General features: G+C 34.0%; 1 protein-coding gene across 5 annotated transcripts in view; it reads left to right on the forward strand.

Annotated features, from left to right (window-relative positions):
• Window positions 1–21,513, forward strand: part of LOC6638548 (calcium-binding protein E63-1) — a 44,933-nt gene that overhangs the window by 1,738 nt on the left and 21,682 nt on the right. The window contains exons 1-3 of one of the 5 annotated variants that reach the window (XM_023179759.2): window positions 6,369–6,437; window positions 11,852–11,929; window positions 12,073–12,112. In XM_023179759.2, the coding sequence (XP_023035527.1) occupies window positions 6,402–6,437; window positions 11,852–11,929; window positions 12,073–12,112 (154 nt within the window). In that variant the 5' untranslated portion in view covers window positions 6,369–6,401. Of the gene's footprint in view, window positions 1–6,368; window positions 6,438–11,851; window positions 11,930–12,072; window positions 12,113–15,331; window positions 15,626–21,513 lie in introns of those variants that run through there. The other 4 variants (XM_023179761.2, XM_047012130.1, XM_023179765.2 and 1 more) reach the window with 4 other exon arrangements.

The following is a 21,513-nucleotide window of genomic DNA, read 5'->3' on the forward strand; positions in this document are numbered from 1 at the left end:
AAATAGTTCCTCTCCATATTGAACTAATAAAACGATGGATACATTTTAGGGTGTCCCTTCAAAAAGAATATAACCAATAACTTTGGTATCAGAGATATTCCTCAATAAATCCTTAAAAGAGAACTTTAGCTTTTAAAAGGATATTTAGCCTAAGATCTCTAGACAATAGACAACCCTGCACATTTTATATTTACTCCAAAAAGTAGTTCAAGCCAATAGGCAATACCATTTCAGGCATTTTTTCTATATTTTCATTGTAAAAATCTGCAGCCACACTGATTTTCTGCTGTCATCGTAGTAGGCTCTGACCCAAAGGGGGGGTATAAATAGAGGCACTTTGCCCACTTTCCTCATTCACTTGCTTAACTCATCGAGAGCAGCATCTACTTGTTTCCTTATTTTTCAACTCTCATTAAATTAAAACGTTAACTTGGTACAAAACTTTAGTGTTCAAACGTTTTAAAATCTTCGTTTTAAATAAAACAATTTGGTTTTTTGTTTAAGCCCAGCGATAACACTTGAGCAAATGCAAGTACTAATAACATAAATATGCAAGACGATTCTATATTTTCCTTATTACCCGAATTCATCATATCCCACAATATAATTTCGCCTCGACCATTATCTCGCACCTTCTCGGTCGTCTTGTGGCCAGATTTAGTAACCCATGGTGCTTGTTATTCCTTAGTCATAATCCCGCATTTTGATTTTAAAGTTGGTTTTTTGTTTAAGCCCAGCGATAACACTTGAGCAAATGCAAGTACTAATAACATATGTAAATATGCAAGACGATTCTATATTTTCCTTATTACCCAAATTCATCATATCCCACAATATAATTTTGCCTCAACCATTATCTCGCACCTTCTCGGTCGTCTTGTGGCCAGATTTAGTAACCCATGGTGCTTGTTATTCCTTAGTCATAATCCCGCATTTTGATTTTAAAGTTGGTTTTTTGTTTAAGCCCAGCGATAACACTTGAGCAAATGCAAGTACTAATAACATATGTAAATATGCAAGACGATTCTATATTTTCCTTATTACCCAAATTCATCATATCCCACAATATAATTTTGCCTCAACCATTATCTCGCACCTTCTCAGTCGTCGTGTGGCCAGATTTAGCAACCCATGATGCTTGTTATTCCTTAGTCATAATCCCGCATTTTGATTTTAAAGTTGGTTTTTTGTTTAAGCCCAGCGATAACACTTGAGCAAATGCAAGTACTAATAACATATGTAAATATGCAAGACGATTCTATATTTTCCTTATTATCCAAATTCATCATATCCCACAATATAATTTCGCCTCGACCATTATCTCGCACCTTCTCAGTCGTCGTGTGGCCAGATTTAGCAACCCATGATGCTTGTTATTCCTTAGTCATAATCCCGCATTTTGATTTTAAAGTTGGTTTTTTGTTTAAGCCCAGCGATAACACTTGAGCAAATGCAAGTACTAATAACATAAATATGCAAGACGATTCTATATTTTCCTTATTACCCGAATTCATCATATCCCACAATATAGTTTTGCCTCAACCATTATCTCGCACCTTCTCAGTCGTCGTGTGGCCAGATTTAGCAACCCATGATGCTTGTTATTCCTTAGTCATAATCCCGCATTTTGATTTTAAAGTTGGTTTTTTGTTTAAGCCCAGCGATAACACTTGAGCAAATGCAAGTACTAATAACATATGTAAATATGCAAGACGATTCTATATTTTCCTTATTACCCGAATTCATCATATCCCACAATATAGTTTTGCCTCAACCATTATCTCGCACCTTCTCAGTCGTCGTGTGGCCAGATTTAGCAACCCATGATGCTTGTTATTCCTTAGTCATAATCCCGCATTTTGATTTTAAAGTTGGTTTTTTGTTTAAGCCCAGCGATAACACTTGAGCAAATGCAAGTACTAATAACATATGTAAATATGCAAGACGATTCTATATTTTCCTTATTACCCGAATTCATCATGTCCCACAATATAGTTTTGCTTCAACCATTATCTCGCACCTTCTCAGTCGTCGTGTGGCCAGATTTAGCAACCCATGATGCTTGTTATTCCTTAGTCATAATCCCGCATTTTGATTTTAAAGTTGGTTTTTTGTTTAAGCCCAGCGATAACACTTGAGCAAATGCAAGTACTAATAACATAAATATGCAAGACGATTCTATATTTTCCTTATTACCCGAATTCATCATATCCCACAATATAGTTTTGCCTCAACCATTATCTCGCACCTTCTCAGTCGTCGTGTGGCCAGATTTAGCAACCCATGATGCTTGTTATTCCTTAGTCATAATCCCGCATTTTGATTTTAAAGTTGGTTTTTTGTTTAAGCCCAGCGATAACACTTGAGCAAATGCAAGTACTAATAACATATGTAAATATGCAAGACGATTCTATATTTTCCTTATTACCCGAATTCATCATGTCCCACAATATAGTTTTGCTTCAACCATTATCTCGCACCTTCTCAGTCGTCGTGTGGCCAGATTTAGCAACCCATGATGCTTGTTATTCCTTAGTCATAATCCCGCATTTTGATTTTAAAGTTGGTTTTTTGTTTAAGCCCAGCGATAACACTTGAGCAAATGCAAGTACTAATAACATAAATATGCAAGACGATTCTATATTTTCCTTATTACCCGAATTCATCATATCCCACAATATAGTTTTGCCTCAACCATTATCTCGCACCTTCTCAGTCGTCGTGTGGCCAGATTTAGCAACCCATGATGCTTGTTATTCCTTAGTCATAATCCCGCATTTTGATTTTAAAGTTGGTTTTTTGTTTAAGCCCAGCGATAACACTTGAGCAAATGCAAGTACTAATAACATAAATATGCAAGACGATTCTATATTTTCCTTATTACCCGAATTCATCATATCCCACAATATAGTTTTGCCTCAACCATTATCTCGCACCTTCTCAGTCGTCGTGTGGCCAGATTTAGCAACCCATGATGCTTGTTATTCCTTAGTCATAATCCCGCATTTTGATTTTAAAGTTGGTTTTTTGTTTAAGCCCAGCGATAACACTTGAGCAAATGCAAGTACTAATAACATAAATATGCAAGACGATTCTATATTTTCCTTATTACCCGAATTCATCATATCCCACAATATAGTTTTGCCTCAACCATTATCTCGCACCTTCTCAGTCGTCGTGTGGCCAGATTTAGCAACTCATGATGCTTGTTATTCCTTAGTCATAATCCCGCATTTTGATTTTAAAGTTGGTTTTTTGTTTAAGCCCAGCGATAACACTTGAGCAAATGCAAGTACTAATAACATAAATATGCAAGACGATTCTATATTTTCCTTATTACCCGAATTCATCATATCCCACAATATAGTTTTGCCTCAACCATTATCTCGCACCTTCTCAGTCGTCGTGTGGCCAGATTTAGCAACCCATGATGCTTGTTATTCCTTAGTCATAATCCCGCATTTTGATTTTAAAGTTGGTTTTTTGTTTAAGCCCAGCGATAACACTTGAGCAAATGCAAGTACTAATAACATAAATATGCAAGACGATTCTATATTTTCCTTATTACCCAAATTCATCATATCCCACAATATATTTTCGCTTCAACTTTTATCTCGCACCTTCTCGGTCGTCTTGTGGCCAGATTTAGCAACCCATGGTGCTTGTTATTCCTTAGTCGTAATCCCGCATTTTGATAACATAAAAATAAATCGATAACGGTAAAAGCCTGTTTAAATAATTTTGTTTTGTTATTGGAATAAACTAGCATTCAATATAAATGTTAAGTTTTTATAAAGAATGCTTCTGTAGTGACTAAAGGGCCTAAACAAAATAAACTATTTAAAAAACTTAAACTACCTATGAAAGTAACTGTTTACCACCGATTCTTCCTATGGGAACCTTATGATATAGTCACCCGATCTTGATAAAATTTAGCACAGTCGTTTATTAGTGTAATAAACCCACCAATATTTAATTTCACGACAATAACTCAGTCGATACCACGAAGTTATTGAGAAAAGTCACTGTTCGTGACTTTGCCGTTTGTATTGGAGCTATACGATATAGTGGTCCGATCTGGCTAAATCCGAGATGTATAAGCTGTGCAGTATATAAAAAGCCTACATGCAAAATTTAAGTTCTGTAGGTCTAGGAGGAGTTTATGGACGGACGGACGGACGGGCATGGCTTTACAAACTCGTCTCGTCGTGCTGATCAAGAATATATATACTTTATATAGTCGGAGATGCTTCCTTGAATGCGTTGCACACTTCTGACCAAAATTAATATACCCTCTTTGCAAGGGTATAAATATTACACCCTTATATATATTGAAACAAAAATAAATATACTAAAAGTGATTATTCAAAAGACGCAAGCACTAAATGGCTCAGATTTTCAGAGTGGAAGAAACTAAAAATGAATAAATAACTGCAACTCATTGCGTATACGCAGAGTAAACTAAAACTTAGGTATGCATATGTGTGGTGTGTGTGTGTGTGTATTGCGCGTGTATTGAAAGTCTCCTCACCTTTGGCACAACAAATACATGCGACAGCTGCCTAATTAAAATTATCAAAGCACTTTCAGCTCTCTTTTTTTTGGGCTCTCCTTCTTTTAGCTGGCATACACCAGGTACACACACACACACACACACATACCCACACACACACTCACATTTATATACTGATATGATTTGAGGCGTGGCTGTGGGCCAAAAATAAATCATATGCAGTTTTAACATGCAGATTTTACTCATTTTCTCGCATTTGTCACACTTTGTTGTTGTTGTTATTGTTGTTGTTGCTTTTCTCGCGGGTTGAATGGACTTGCAGCTAAATATAGCTATGTAAATAGCAGCAGCAGCAATAGCTACAACAATAATAATATGTTTATATAATTCATGTTCAATAAAAAGTTTAAATTTAAAACCAACAAATAATAATGAAAAATCTATGCTAAGTTTTGAATTTTCTCATTGCTGATGGCTGATTCTTTTCTTTATGGAATGATATACATGATACATGATTTTGACTTTGAGATTTCAACGCCCAATGCTACTCAATAAACTGTTTGGAATAAACAAAATGGGCAACTAGCTCGTCGGAGAGTATGCGAAATAATCAAACATAAGAATCTACATTCAGAAATATGTATGATGAGAGTTGCAAAATTCGAAAGCCGGCTCATTTCAATGATAATACATAAACTTAAAGGGTCATACAATGTACTCAAACGGACAACGCACTTTCTATACACTTCTAAAAGATTAAACTATCTATCAGAGAGGAATTAAAGGGACTCGTCACATTACAAAGTCCTTTCTTGCGTAGTCTGGATTAGTTTTGACTACGATTTTTATGTTTTTATACTTCCCTAGGACTCATGTGAGTTTTGTTGATTTGTTCAATGAGAAAGTTTACCAACATTTCAAACTAGTTTTTGTAATTTATTCAGATCACTCTCTTCTCTGTTTTCCTAATGTTTTTCCACAAGTTGTGGGGATTTCCTAGAGTTTTCGAAGGAAACATTTGCAGGGACAAATTGTTGGTCAAAATGAACCTATATACAAGTTTCATTACTGGGAGAGAGAGAGAGTGTAGTCAAAAAGTTTTAAAATAAATCACACACACAAAATTCAAATTAACAAAAACGAAAAGGGGATTTCGAAAATTTGTGAAAAAAAGCAACAACAATATGTCTGGCACAGCAGCTGCCTGACTGACTGCCTAGCTGCCTGCCGGTTTACTGCTTGTTTTTGTTTTCTGTCTCATTTGGCTCTCACTTTTTTTTTTGTTGTATTTTGTTTTTTTTTTTTTTTTTGTATATTTTTCAGTTGTTGTTTCGGCAACATTTCGGTTTGCCTTTTTGAGCGCGTTGAAGCGCATGAAACGCTCAATTTTGTTTGGGATTCCGTGGCGAAACGATCGAGCAGCAAGCAAGCGGGCGCATACAATAAATAAAAACATAGAAAATAATAAAATAAAAAAAAAAAAGAATATTAATAATAATAACAATCACAGTAGACAAGCCTTTCTTTGTGTGTTTAGAAACAAGTTCTAGCAAAAAGATAAATAATAACAATATAAATAATTGCATATATTAAAATTAAAACTTGAAACTATCATAAATACAAAAAGTTTATACTTATTATAGATTTTTTTTTGTGCCAAAGTGAAAAGTGTTAAAAAATAAAACATTAAAAAAAACAAAAAGTTTATACAAAAAGAAAACTAAACAACAGTTAAACTAGGCCAAGTTAAAAAAAGATCAAAATCAAATCAAATAAATAAAATAAATATTACTCATACGCCACCGGGCCTTTAGGCGATTTGTTTGATTTTACGCTTCTTCTTCCTCTTTGTCTTCTTCTTTCTTTTGCTTCGGGTTATCAATATTGAATGAGTCCCATGAGTGGACTACGTCATCAGCTAAAGGTGAGTAAAAGGAGCCCCGCAACAACCAAGAGACTCTTCCTCTTTCTTTCCCTTCCCATATAACGAGGTTCATTTTATAAGTAGCAAATAAAAATCGTTGTTAAAGTGCCTCTGTTTGGCATATTTCACTTTAGACCTTTGCTCCTTCTCAGCTCACCTGTTCAAAAGACTCAAGTGAAGACCGATCGACGTTGAAGGCTTTTTCTTTCTGGGACTTTTCCCAGCTCAAGTCATCAAATCTTTCATTTTATTGATAGACCTCTTAGTGTTGAATGGCCCCTCGCATTTAGCCCATTATCAAGTGATCTTTTTTTTAACTTAAACGTAACCTGCCCGACTCGGCTCGCATTTGTGTAAATATTTATTTAATTGCTTTTAAATTAAGGGAAAGGCAATATTAAACACTGCGTTTGCAGTTTGCTCAGATGTGGTAGATACTTTTATATATATATATCTCACAATATTTGCTTTTTCTTTTCACTTTTTTTTTTTTTCCTTTTTCCCTTCTTTTCAATATTAATTTTTTTGACTTCTTTGCCCCCGCTCCCCGCCTCTCCCCGACCACTCTTCTGACTTGTTTTGGTTTTGTTTTGGGGAGGGCTATAAATAATTTTTATAACAAATATTAGTCCCATATTTTATAGCTTGTTTAGCTTTCGAGTGGTCGCAACATCGAGCCAGACAGATCATTTGATCGCTTCACGCCGTCGCAATATATATTTGAATAAACAGCAAATACTATATGCATATACATCTATATATATATATATATATGTATATGTATATGGATAGCAAGTTATATATGCAAACAGATGATTCAATTAGTTATCAATATTAAAAGAAACTTAATATGCTTAAAAAGTTTTTCAATCAATACAACTTTCAGGAATATATGTATGTATATATATACATTTTAGTGCTTTATTCTATAACCTTATGGACTTTAAATTGTTTTTTTTTTATATATATATGACAATTTCTTGGAATCAATCTTTTCTCTTTGATATGAAAGGAATTTATATCTGAAAAAAACAATCTTGGATCATAATTTTGAACTTCAAAAGTGTTAATCATTATATGTATATCAATATTTTCTATATTCTAAGACATTGTCAAAATGACTATCACACTCATTGTGTAACTACAAAAACGAAAAAAAATATCCTCAGACATGGTGCGACTTAGGAAATATATTTTATTTGGTGTCAAACAGTCAATTTTGGTGTAATATAAGTCTAAAGTCTGTTCAGATACCCGAACTATCTCCCTTTAAGAGGTAACATTTTCTTTCTCGCTTATTTTTGCCCATGACGATCCCATTCTCCATAATTGACCTTAATCTTGAGAAACTTAAATCTCAACTCAAATCTCAATCATACAGTAAATAATAAGCTAAAGGACCGCACCTAAACCGATCTTTAACCTTTACCTTAAATGAGTAGATTTTATGATTAAAACTTTGTTAATAACCCAAGTGTTAAAAAGCGTTAAAATAGCTATTTTGAATAACTTGTTCAATATTTAAAATGCCAAACAAATTATTACATAGCAAATTATTTACTTTGGGCAAAAACAAAGTATTTAATAGACTTAAAGTTGTCTTTTCGCATCTTTTCTAGGGTGTTATTGATAATCTTGAGATGGGAGATTAAAAGAACGACTCCTGGGACAGAATGCTTTTTCATTAATAATTTACTAATAAAACTCATTTTACTCTAGTAATTTATGCATTCTTTTCATTTAATAACTTTGTGTGGACATTTTGTGTAAACAAGTTTAAAGATGCCAGAAAAGAGAGGGTCATGGGGATTGGGGGGGAGGGGGAGGGAACAAAATCTTTTTACACTATCACAAATGACGCTCAAATTGATCGACAACATTTATGGGTCTCCATTTAACCATGCCATGCCGTGCCGTGCCGAGGCAGGTCATAAAACTCAGAAGGCAGAAAAAAATTGAACATTGTAGCCAAAAACACATCATTAAAAGTGCACATAGTATATAAATATATACACACATACCCACATATTAGGGATATACTATGTGCACATATACACATATATCTTGGCTGCAAATTAGCATTTTGCCGCTGGCTGCTGCGTACTCGCACTCATTCTATTAAAGAGCATCAGATATTTTTCGTAATGGCTTCTTAATGTTCCTTTCGATACATTTTAGCATCATCATAATGCTTAGTTGTCAGACGCGCGGACGGTGGGCGGAGGGCGGGAAGAGGGAGCTGCTGCTCAATGTTTGCCATGGCATTAAAAAAAAAAAAAAACAAACCAAACAATAGACAAGTTACTGTTTACTAAAAAATATTCATGGAGAATTTAAACAAAACAGCAATTATTAAGTTTTTTTTTCTTTCTCTCCTCTTTACTTATTTGTTAATGGTTATATTTAATATGATGAAAAACTTGCAAAATATAAAAGTAAAATCGCTTTCTATAAAAAGAATACGAAAACCTTTTCTATTAGTTTAGTAAACACTTTAAGAAGAAACCATCAGGTCTAATTAACTTCAATTTGGTAATCAATCAGATTAAATACAGATTAAACAGATTAAAAAATTTATAAACGACTTTGGGCTTCATTTTTCATAGAAGGATTAAAAACATTCTAAAATGTATAATGTCTAAAAGTTGTTCATCTTTCGAGCTCCTCGAAAGTAAAATTACGAGTCTTGCAAAAGTTATCCAAAAAGACCCTCAATTTAAAAAATAATAATAAAATGGTATCAAAGTCGAAGAATTTGTCTAATGTAACAAGATCTAGATAAAGATATATACATATATTCTCAGATCATTTCTCTATCCAAAGATGGTAACTACAAAAGACTGAATGCAGATTTGAAATCGAACCCAGGGTACATAGGCAACTTTCGGTGAACAATTTGTTTATACTCAAAACTTTACCCAAAAAAGATTAAGTTAGCCACATAACTTTATAAATCGTTTTATACGAATGACCCTATAAGAACTCTCTCTCATCCTTAATCGATGTTTTTTTTCACGCATTTTAAAGCTAGGCAAAACATTAAACAAAATTTATTGTTTAAATATGTGCTGGCTAATAAGAATTATTTATAGGTAAAGTTTTGTCTGGATTTCATCGTTTTGTTTTTAGCTTGTCTTGTTGACAATAATTTCGTCTACATCGTCATCAGCAGAATTTTTATGTATTCATCCTTGTCTTTTATGAACTTTGTTCCAAAATTTATGAATTACAAAGAGAAGAAGAAGAAAACAAAATACCTGCTTGTATTAGCACGAAATTTATGATTTTGACAAGGCGAAATCATCATCATCATCATCAAAGTATAAAGAATAATTTAGCCTTGTCGAAGTTTATATACCCTGCCTTTTTACATATACTCTGACGATTAGCAGTTTTAACTTTTCACAGTTATTTAGTTGTAATTTCAACATTAATTGTTTTAACAGTTATTTCTAATTTTTAATCGATCTTGCTAAAGTCGAACTTCCAATCAAAAGGGGTATTACCTTTCTTTTGCAAGGGTATAAAAACAACAACAACATAACACACATACCGCACTCTATTAAAGACGATTATAAATTAAATATATAAATTTTGTTTGAATTAAAAAGACATTTCCAGCGATTTGTGAATTTGTTTATTTTTATATGTTGAATATTGTCCGACACACAAATAGATTTTTATTTAAATAGTAAATAAAAGTATTTACAGTACCCACATTTTTCTGTTTCACTTAAAATGTTTGTATGTATTTGTTTATTTAATTCCATTTGCTGGTAATTATGAAAAATCTGACAAATGGAAATGCATTTACAATTTTATTTGACACACAAAAAGAGAGGAAAAGAAAAAAGAAAATAAAATGGAATCAAGCGTAATTCAAAAAATATATATGCATGTTTTTTTTTTGTGTATTGCATATGTATGTGTGTATGTGTGTGTTTGTTGTTGTTTTGTGTTTATTTTTAGCATTTTTGTAATTAATCAAAATTGTTAAAATACTTTTCATTTTGACCAAATTTGAACTGTGAAATATTTATTTCACCAAAATATTTCTACATCCAAATATATGTATATAAGTATATTTGATTTATTTACAAATACGCTTACATATCTACACATACATATATACTTATATGCCAATTGTAAATGTCGTCCAAGTGCCAATTGATTAAATTTTTCTTAAATGTTCTTTGGACCATTTTCTTTCATCAATCAGAACAAACCAAAATTAAAAAAAACAAATAAGCAAACACTTATTTTGGGGGAGACAAATGCTTGAAATTCTTTACAGAAACCAAAATAAAATTGAACTAAATATAAAATTGAGTATTTGAACATTTACAGCAAATAACGACGTAATAAACTAAATGTCAAAAATAAACTAAACTAAAAAAAAAAATACATTTCTACCTAACCACATTGAGGCCAATTGACTATTTTTTGTGTCATCGAGTTGAAACATAGGTAAATAGTTAAGAGAACGGAAATCATATAAAAACACATTGCGTATACGTAATTCTAGAGATTCATTATAGCACCATCAATTTAATGGTACGGCCAAAGCCGAATAGAAAGTTTTTTACCCAACATTTATACACCAAGAAATGAGACAGAATCAAAATACCGTTCCGTTTTCGGTTCCCCTCTGGTGAAAGCATTTTGAATTCGGTTTCGGTTTTCAAAAATGAAACAGTTCTTGTAGTTCCTGTATTTTACTTTAGTATGGCGCAACCCATTTTAGGTGCAAAAGTAACTAATATCGATACTATTGATTGATATATGTGAGTTGAGTGGGCTTACTTAACTAAGTTTATTGATTAATTTAATTTAAAGTAGTTTGGAAAAGTTACAATTATTCTAGTCTTAATCTGCTGCTTCGGATCACTTGCTTTTTCGACTCTGCCACTTCAACTGTGTCTCTCTCGTGCTCTTCTCTTCTGCTGTCTGCTGTACTCTCTGTTGTTCTGCTGTTAAACTCTGCTGTTCATGATCATCTGTCCGCTTGCTGCTGTTAAACCTCTGTAACTCTCCATCGTACCTTACATATGTATATGTATATAGATAATTTACTTTATATCTGTAACTGAATTTATATGTTTAAATTTAGTTTTGTTTCGATGAATTTTCCAACTTTATGCCAAAATATTAACATTTGGGCCCAATGTGGCTAACTAAATATACATACGTATGGGCAAATAATCAACAGTGCTGAAAAGTATGCTACAATTCCCAAGTGACAGACTAACATTTCGCTTGAGTTGAAGACGACGAAGAAATTTATAGACTGAGACGCATGCAATTTAATGTTTTTTGAAAACCACAAACAATATTTATTTAGTATATATATTATATGAAAATGTATTAGTATATATTTTGTATTGATTTTGGTTTGCTTTTATTTTATTTCACAGATGCTGGGTACAGCGCTGCTGGGCAAACGTGCCACCAAGGTAAACAGCAATAAGACACACACACAAACAATGAAAACTGTGAGAATTCTTTTTTCAATTTCAATTTCATTTAATTTTAATTTCATTTTTTTGCCATTTTTGGTCGTTTATTTGAATTGCAATTTTTGCTTTTATTTTCATTTTGATTTTCTCCATGTTCGTTTTTGTGGCCTGCCCAAAAGTCTGTCAAGAAGAAACCATTCACAGAAGTCGAAATCAAAGGTAAGTGGCAAGATTATTGACAGCTCGAAACTTGAAATATATAAATATTTGGAAATCAATTTGCTTTTGGCAATGGTAATTGACCTTTTAATTATCATTAAATCCCAAATATTTATATTCAGTTTTTGCTTAATTTCTATAATATTCTTCGTTGCCCATGGCGCGTATAAGTAGTCTTTAAATAAAATGCATTTTCTAGCTATTTTAAATGCAGAACCTATTTAAAATGTATATAGAAAAGAAGAATGACTAAATTTATATACTCTAACTAAAAGAGGCTACTTACTTAATAGGCAAAGAATGGAATAAAAATGGCAAAGGATTCAAATGGTGAGAAAGAGAAGGAAGTCATCTCGATATTTTGTGGCAAGTCAAGTCCTTAGAACTTGTTACTTTTTAATCGTTCTATCTAACCCCTTGTAAGTCAACTGACTAAGTTTAATCTTCTGAGAATTTCATTTAGATTCTGTTCATTTGAGAATTTAGGGTCAAAAAACTCATGCTTATGCAAAATAAATGCATTTTCTTTCTTTTTCATTTGGGAAGAGTATTAATTAGATTCATCTCTTGTTCTTTTCGCGGGGGGGTCTAAATTTAACTAAATGAAATGCCGACAAATATTTTTAGATAAGCATTTAGATGACAGGTGCAATAGACTGACCAACTGACACCTTAATATATTTAATACTTTTCTTTTTTGCCAATTTCTGTAAGTGTTTATCAATTGCAAAATACCATGACTAGTGGCATTTGGTTTGTTTGTTTTATTTTGTTCAATCTAATCACAATCAGTGTGAAATTTAATTAACACGCCTCCTTCTTTATAACTGATAGAGTCGCCAAAAACCAAAAATACAAATAAACCGCGCTCACCCACACATCACGTGACAAATTAGCGCAGAAATAAAATTTCAGTTGAAATTAGCAGGCAACTCTCCAACCAGCTATACCATATAATTTCAATAGCTATAAATGAGGTCGAATTGGTTTTTTCCAAGGGAACATTTTGTCTCGTCTCATGTATATATTTGTGCGTTTTTGTGAAAGACATATTATCTCAGATAAGATGCTGATCCAGTTAAACTTTTTCTGTGTCATAATAAACTTAACCATATATAGTCGAAACGAGGGCAGAATGAACAGTTTCTCTCTCTCTCTCTCTCTCTCTCTCTCTCTCTCTCTAAAGGTTTGCCCGATCTGATAACTTGATGACAAATAATTTTTTTTTATTTTTATGGTGGGCGTTTTTATTTTACAACCCGCCCTCGCATGGCAAGACATGAAAATCTTTTAGGAAAAAGTTGTCATAATGTTTTTTAACCACTTTCATTTGACATTGCCCCTGTCATCGGTCTTGTCGGAGAGTCGGAGAGTATTAAGCAATGCAAAATGTTCAAATATTTGGCAAAAAACGATTCCCGGTGTCCCAGTGTGTTGACTCATGACTCATTTACTACAAGGTAAATCAAATGAATTGTTTGATAAACAACAACACTTATATCTCTCTCTCTCTCTCTTTCTGTCTCCCTCTCGCATCCAGTCTTATCAGAGTGTCAAGTGTTTAGAGTGAACTAAATTAGAGCAATTGCACAAATTGCTGAAACAAAGATGTTACAAGGAGCGTCTTTTAATCATTTTTAATTTATTTTATTTTTTTGTTAACTTTTGTTGATTAGTTTATTTAATTGTGACACTAGTCAACGGTTATGAAATGTTTTTCATATTTTATTTCAAAAAATTATGATAAGATTTCAAATCTTTACCCTACCTATGCCCTTCATTGGAGGCAAACCCTAATATGAGATAATGAAACGATCCCAAAATACCCTGTAGCAGTTTTTAATTCAAGCATTTCACTATTTTGTGCCAAGGAAGAAATTCGAGATCAAATTTAGAAAAAAATAAAAAGAAAATGTTAAGTTTTTTTTAGTTCTATGGAGTGAAATATTTGGTATTTTGGGGAGGGAGACATATAAAATGAGGGAGATTTGCTCCCAAAAGTATGGAACAGGCTGGAAAAGTATTCATTTTCAACATATTTATTGCTTTTCGACACACTTTCGATGCAAAGTGGGCTTTAGTCGTATATTGACCGCATTTTGAAAGTAGAATTTTGATTTTTATGGTTTACTTCTCCACAAGTGATTACTACGCTGCTTACTTTTTAACTTGTACTAAAATTGGTAAGCGATCACATTGCACCTTACTTTGTGTCAATAGTAAACAGTTTTTTAATCGATTACTTTGTGTTTGTGATCACATATTTGTCTACTGTAATCTAAAATTTAGGACAACTTTCTTTGAAATCCCCAAACAAAAAGTATGCTACGTTGCAAACAAAACTGTAATCGATAATGTGTACATAGTAAGCCTTACGTAAGCGATTACTTCATCAACAATCAAAAAATTTGTTGTTTAAACTGCTTTTGAGACTCTAATTTGAATAGATAGTAAGCCGATAGAAAGATTTAAAATTGTGTCGAAATGTTTATTGGCCACTTGAATAATCAAAGTTAAAGAAGCCAAGAATAGAATCATTCATACAAATTTATTAAGAGAGGGCGTGAGCGAGCAAAGGTAACAACTCTTGTTTTTTTTTGGGTTTTGGGTTTTTTTTTTCTTTTTATTACTTCTGTTTGATATCTCATCCCATAAACATTATCTGGCCAACGAATTTAATGAAATCAACTGAGCAGAGCAGAGCACAGCTCGAAGTAGCGGCGACTAGTGCCCATTCTTCTTGATACGGGGCAAGCGGGGGCAATCAGTTAGCAGTTAAACTGATAAGTGTTAAGTGATAAAAAAGAGCCTCGTTCTCATCATACTAATAATAATAATACTCATACCCATACTCACTATATTGCAGTTATCTCTCAGCTGCCAACAGCCCCACATGGGCACACACACTCACACACTCACAAACTGTGAGGATGATGATGGTAAAAAGGAAGGTGCGGGTGGTTTACCTATCAACCAAATGAAATACAATATACTCACACACACGCACACACCTTAGACTATACCTCCTCCTTCTCCTCCTCCTCCTGCCTGGCAAAAAGCGAAAGCATGGCCAAAAAACAAAAACAAAACAAAAAAAAAAAGAAGGTAAAACAAAAGTCAGTTCAGTTAGTTCAGTGTGTTTCAGTCATTATCTTGGAGTTTTCGTAGATAAATCGTGCGGCAAAAATTATTCCCGTTCTCGTTCTCGGTTTCATTCTTAACGCGTTCGCTCTGTTCATGCCGCAGTTTTCTAGACAAATATTTCCATCCAATGTCCCGTTACGTTTAGAAGTGTTCAAAAGGCTCCTCGTTCCTCCTCGTGAGTTTTCACAAAGCCGATTCGAAATAATTCAAATAATACAAAACAAACGATCAAACGATCGATAACTGTGTGTGTTTCAGTGTGTGTGTGTGTGCATGTGTGTGTGCGTTGACTTAAACGATCGTTGAACGCCTTCAATTAGCGCATTTTTTTGGTTTTTTATATTGGAAATATGAGCAAAGATGATAAGTGTGAGTATACTAAGTTAGAAAAAAGCGTACTTTAGTCCAATCATCAACATATATACATACATACATATATATTTTGCACACGCCAACTAATATTATTATCGTGTGACAACAAGTTCCTCTGTTATCGGATATTCTGAATATACCTATACCTATGTTCAATTGCCATTTGTCTGATTGAGTTGACACTGTTCGAACATGCCGCTTGTATATCTACGTATGTGTGTGTGTGTTTGCTTCGTGTGTGTGTGTGTGTGTGTGTGTAACAGAAAACCCAAAATTGCTAATTCCATAGCATTTCAGCAACATCAATATCTTTTTCGAAACAGAGACCCAATGTCAATTTGTCGCAACGCTTGTAAAACTAATTAAACGTTTGTCAGAAAGAAAACGAGTCGCACTCGTTCTGTTGAGTATCCTCCGCTTACCTCCTGTCCTCCTCTTGGTCTAACTAGCACTTATCGCCCTTAAAATTTATCTCAATTTTACGTGGTGGGGGCAAAGTGGGCGTGTTGCGGCTTCTGCTTCTGCTACTGCCGCTGCCACGGCCGCTGGCGCTGCGGATGATGAGAACTGACAGTGGCAACAAATTTTGGACACGCCTGCATTTTGATTTATGCTTACGCAACAATGTTGGCACATTTTTTCCCCCTACACACACACACACAGAGGCACACACACACACACCATTCATCTCCGGATGATACTTGAACTGAGTTACGATGAGCCAGAAGCACACAGCTCGAATTTCTAGTGAAATAATTAAAAATATTTAAGAAGATAACATTTAAGTGTACTGAAGTTTATATACCCTTGACAATTGACATTACTCTCTCTGTCCTTTTCGCACCTGCTAAGCCTAATCGATCTGATCTGAGACACATGGACATAATGTTTTACTTTGTTTTGTGGCACAAACATCTGCTAAATTTGATGCTACCCTCTGTAAGGGTATGGACAATAAGAAAAATGCTATCTTTCATTCTCAGAGTAAAATAACGAGACAGTTTTCTAGTGACAAAGAATGTATGTAGTGATTTTTTGTTTGTCCCTGTCATTTTTACTGCACTTTAAAGGCAATTTCTCAACTCCGATTGCTTAAAAAAGTAATAAATTGTGTACAAAAATAACAATATTATGGCTACAATAAATATCACTAATTGGGAATTGTATTCATATTACAAATTTCATTCTCCAAACTTAATTACATGATAAATTTTCATATACTTCTTATCAAATGTATTTATTTTATTGTAATATCATTTATTTTGTGTATAAACAATCAGTTTATTATTCCAGCCACTCCTCCGCATTTTTTAGTGTGATATATGAACCCGAATAATAAAACATAACAATAACAACAACAAAATGAACAAATTTGTAAAAAAAAAAAAAACTCCACGGAAATTGCCAGTTGGGTGCACACCACTAATTTGGTCACGTAAATGTATTCAATTTCAATGTGAGTGAGTTTTTTGTAGCCTGCTTTTTAGCGTAAGCCAGTAGTCGCATCCTGTGGTTTACGTTCCCACTTTCTTTCTTGGTCTCTCTCACTCTTTACTGTGGGTATGTACGTATTCAACACTTTGATGTTGTCAATTGATTTTCGAATATTAATGTAAAAGCTAAGAGTGTTACTGACTTTTCGTTTGAGATCGTCAATCTGCATGGCTGACCATGAACTTGAATGAATATGAATTTAGCACCGCAGTCAATGAATTGCAGTTAAAGCGTCCATATGAGACCACAGCGCATCATGAAATTATATTAAGGCCTTTTGGCTGGCCATTTAATTTTTTTTATTTTTGCCAGCTTTGCTTTTCTCACATCTTGTTTGGTCATTTTTTTTGTTTGTGGGGCGGGGGAGGATGGCAGGCATGAAAATCAGGCGCATTAACAATTTGGCAATAAATGTCAGGCCAAAGTCCGTTTAGTGGCGCCCTCTGGCGTTGGCACGTGACCTCATTTGGTTGGCCACACATTTCGTTTTCGCTTTCGTTTGGTTTCGTGTCTGTTGTAGGCGTTGAAGCTACTTCAGCTACTTTAAATACACCACATCAAAGTGTTGCACATGAATTTTGTTAGGATTTTTGTAACACTTGAAAAATATGCATATATTCAACCACATTACCGTTAGCAAGACAGAGAGACAAAGAGAGCGAAAAGTGTAGTCCTACATTTTAAGAGAGAACCAGCGAGCTAATAAGAAGAACTGAGTCGATGTCACTTTGATCGTTTATATGTGCATAAATAAATTAAATTGAATTTACTTTAAGTTAATTTGCATTTGCTTACCTTTTGAATTTACGAATAATTGTAATAGGGGAAAAAAAAACATTGCACACAAAACAAACAAAAAAAAAAATCACAACAATTACCATTTCTTTTTGTACCACACACGAAAAAAAAATTCACCACTTCACTTAACAATAAGTTAATTGTTTTTCCAAATGCAGATTTAACCACAGGCTCACCACACTGCAACATAAAACAAAAACAGTTCTCTTAGAACTCAATAACATAAAAAAAAGTAACGCACAATTGTCGCGATCTCACCACTTACGATTTTTTCTAGTTTTTTTTTCACCACACGTATGTTGAATATTAAATTGGACTGGTTTGAATTGTTTTGGTAATAATAGTATTTGAAGAGTTCATATGTACATATATTCCAGATCACTTATTTTGCCGATATCTGTTTAGAAATATGTACATATATTTAATTAGCCTTGGAGCCAGCGAGATGAAATCTTTATCTATTTACCTTGCCATTCCTAGCGGTTGCCTCTAGCAAAATGAAGAAAAGGAATGAGCCCAGCAGCAAGCAAGCAAAAACAAAAACAGCTAAGCACACACACATACGCAAACACGATCATGCTTACTGTTGTTGTGTTTTGTTTTTGTAAGCTTGCTCTCGCTCCTTGCCTCTCTTCACAACTGAGCTGGAAAACAGTTGTTGAGAGAGAGAGAGAGCGGCAAAGACGTCGTTATTGTTAGTATTGCTTTTGCTCTTTCTTATCGGTTTGTAATTTGTTATGAGAAGAGAGCAGAAGAGAGCTTTAAAAGTTAAGAGTTGCATGCAAAGGAATTTTTTTAAAAAGTTAAAGTGTATTTTGCCTTCGGTGCAGCAAAAATAAGTCAGAGCAAGATGTAATTTTTTGTTCTATTTTCTTTGCGCTCATATGTATGTATGTATGTACATGTATGTGTGTCCATGTATTTCCTTTTTTTCTTTGGTTTCTTCTAATACAATTTTCGTCTGGCCAAAAAGTTTCTGCGACGTAATTTGTATTTGAATCAAATTCAAGTTTTGGCCGTTAATCAGCCCGTTGACTTTATCCTTTAGACCACATGCAATGTGAATAATTGCAATACATAAAAGGGGATAAGACGGCGGTGAGGGGGGAATGGACAAAACGCATTTCTCTCTGTTCGCTCTGCTAGCCCAAAAAGTTTTTTATTTATCGTAATTAATTTTCATTAAAAAACTTTCTTTTGCCCCGTTTTGCATTTTGGCTGAGTTGAACGAACTCTGGCGAATGAACCCGGTAAAGCAAACAATGGGATAAAAAGGATAACAAACTCATTGTTGATGAAGCAAATGCTTAAGGCTAACCGAGCAATTTTCGTGCCATCAGAGCCATGAAAGTTAACAAGGAAGCAGGATATTTGGTATATATGTATGTTTGTGTGTATGTGTGTATGTATTGGGTTGTATCCAAAATGATTGCAATTTTCTTTGATTTAAATTCTTTTATTCTTGCATAAATTTTCTTCCATTAGTGCATTTCTTTGAGTTTCCTTTTTGGCATAAAAATCTTTGAATTTGATACAATTGAAATTTTTGTGGTACATGCCAGCGAAATTGTTATATAAACCTTCGTTTTAGAGCATTGCTAAAACCCAAAACCATTAGGCCCACAGATTTACACTTTTACGAAAAATGATTTTCTCATTTAACGAGTCGACTGCACGATACCCTTTAAGGTGAAACAAACTACAATGTTAGCTATCAAAGTCTAACTAGTATGATGGTTAGGGCCGTGTAATACGGCTTACAAACGTAAACTAACAATTTTATTTACCCTTTAATAAAACGGGTACATCCCCATATGTCATACATAATGATACTTTAGTTTCTTATTATCTAACTTATGTGTTTAATTATTGTGTTATGCAAGATACATTTGTATATACATATATGTATACCTACATTGCACTCGCAGGATCTTGAAGTTTTCTTCTTAGACATGGACTCAATTTTGACATAAAAAGAAAACTTTGCTGTAAACCCGAAATTAACGACAGATAAATCATTAATTATATCCTAACAATGGCTAAAGAGATTTGAAATGAAATACATTTGTCACCCTAAGTAACTTTTTGGCAGTCTAACCATTTTTTTAGCTGTAGAATATTAAAAAAGAGCAATAAGTCAATTTTTCTACTGCCTATAGCATACTTTATTGGGAAAATGTTAAACATTTTACATCCTCAGATCTGTGATTTATTATCAATTTTTGTTGTTATTTTTCAAGTATTTCCAAAACAGTCGTAACCCTAAAAAACGACATTGATATTTTTAACAAAGATTTTTGTGGTTTAAAGAGTATTATCTTTTAAAAACTATCTATTTTTGATACTTCGACTTGATAAAAGTTCAAAACAAGTTGCAAATGCTTAATATTTTTTGAGTCGTTTGTCAAATAGTTGAAAATTCGGTGTGCCAACGCTGCAAAGTCCCTTAATATGAAGTGTTCAAGAAAATATAACAAAACGATGCTTATCACGTGAATGCGCCGCCAAAACCACCAACAACTTTGGTTTCTATCGCGCCCTCATCACTCTCTCTCTCTCTCTCTCTCATACCCCTCTGCCCCCTCTATTGCACAAAATTTTTAAGAAGAACGTTATAAAAACAAAGTCAGCAACAAAAACAAAAAGCAAAAAGAAACAAAAAACCAAAAACATTTGTTAGCGATGAATGAAAATTTACCAAAAAAAAAAAAAAAGAAAAAACAAAAACAAAACGAAGCGAAACAAAAAACCCGCCACACCCGTAGCAACCCATCAAACCACCAAATCACCCACCACGTCCCCCCCCCCCAAACCCAAAGCCGAAGCCATACGAGAACAACGAAGCAAAGCAAAAATGCCTTCGTCCAGTCCGAGCCGATTGGATGGCGGAGGAACTGCCGGAGACCACACGAAGCTATTGCCAATGCATCATCATCGTGGCCCATTCATGAGGTTCAGTTCAGTGTTCAGTTTAGTTTCGAAGTCGACGCGCTTGCGAACAAACCAAAACGCGGCGGAGTCTCCATTCTCCGGGGGAAAACCAAAACCAAACAAACCGACAAAAACAAGAAAAGAAAAAGCGAAAAGCCTTAACAAAAACTAAACACAACAACTACTTCTACTACGTTCGTGTGCTATCTTCTTTCGTAATTGAGCTATCATTTTGTCTAGATTTTCAATTAAATTTCCAAAAAAAAACAACAAAATTCTATGGTAATCATTAAATGCATTTAATTTTTGTTTTTTGTTTTCGTATTTTTTGTTGTTGGGAAATGGTAATCGACACTAATCAATTTGTCGCACTGCAGCGTTAGATGATGATGAGACAGACATAGAGCCAGACCATCGGACAGACTGACAGACTGACAGACAGACAAACAAACAGACATTCTGGCAGGTCGCTGGCATTGTGGCACGCCTTTCTAACCAAATACTTTGAACTTTTACTAATAATACAAGTAATTGAAGCATATCGTAGCACGGTGTCGTCCTTCGTCCTTGATGTGTCGACAAACGCAAGTCGTTTGAACATACTGCAGACAGCAGACATCAGCAGACAGCAACCAAGCTGCACCCCGAGACAAGAATGTGTT

Source organism: Drosophila willistoni (assembly GCF_018902025.1).
Source record: "Drosophila willistoni isolate 14030-0811.24 chromosome XR unlocalized genomic scaffold, UCI_dwil_1.1 Seg144, whole genome shotgun sequence".
NCBI lineage: Eukaryota > Metazoa > Arthropoda > Insecta > Diptera > Drosophilidae > Drosophila > Drosophila willistoni.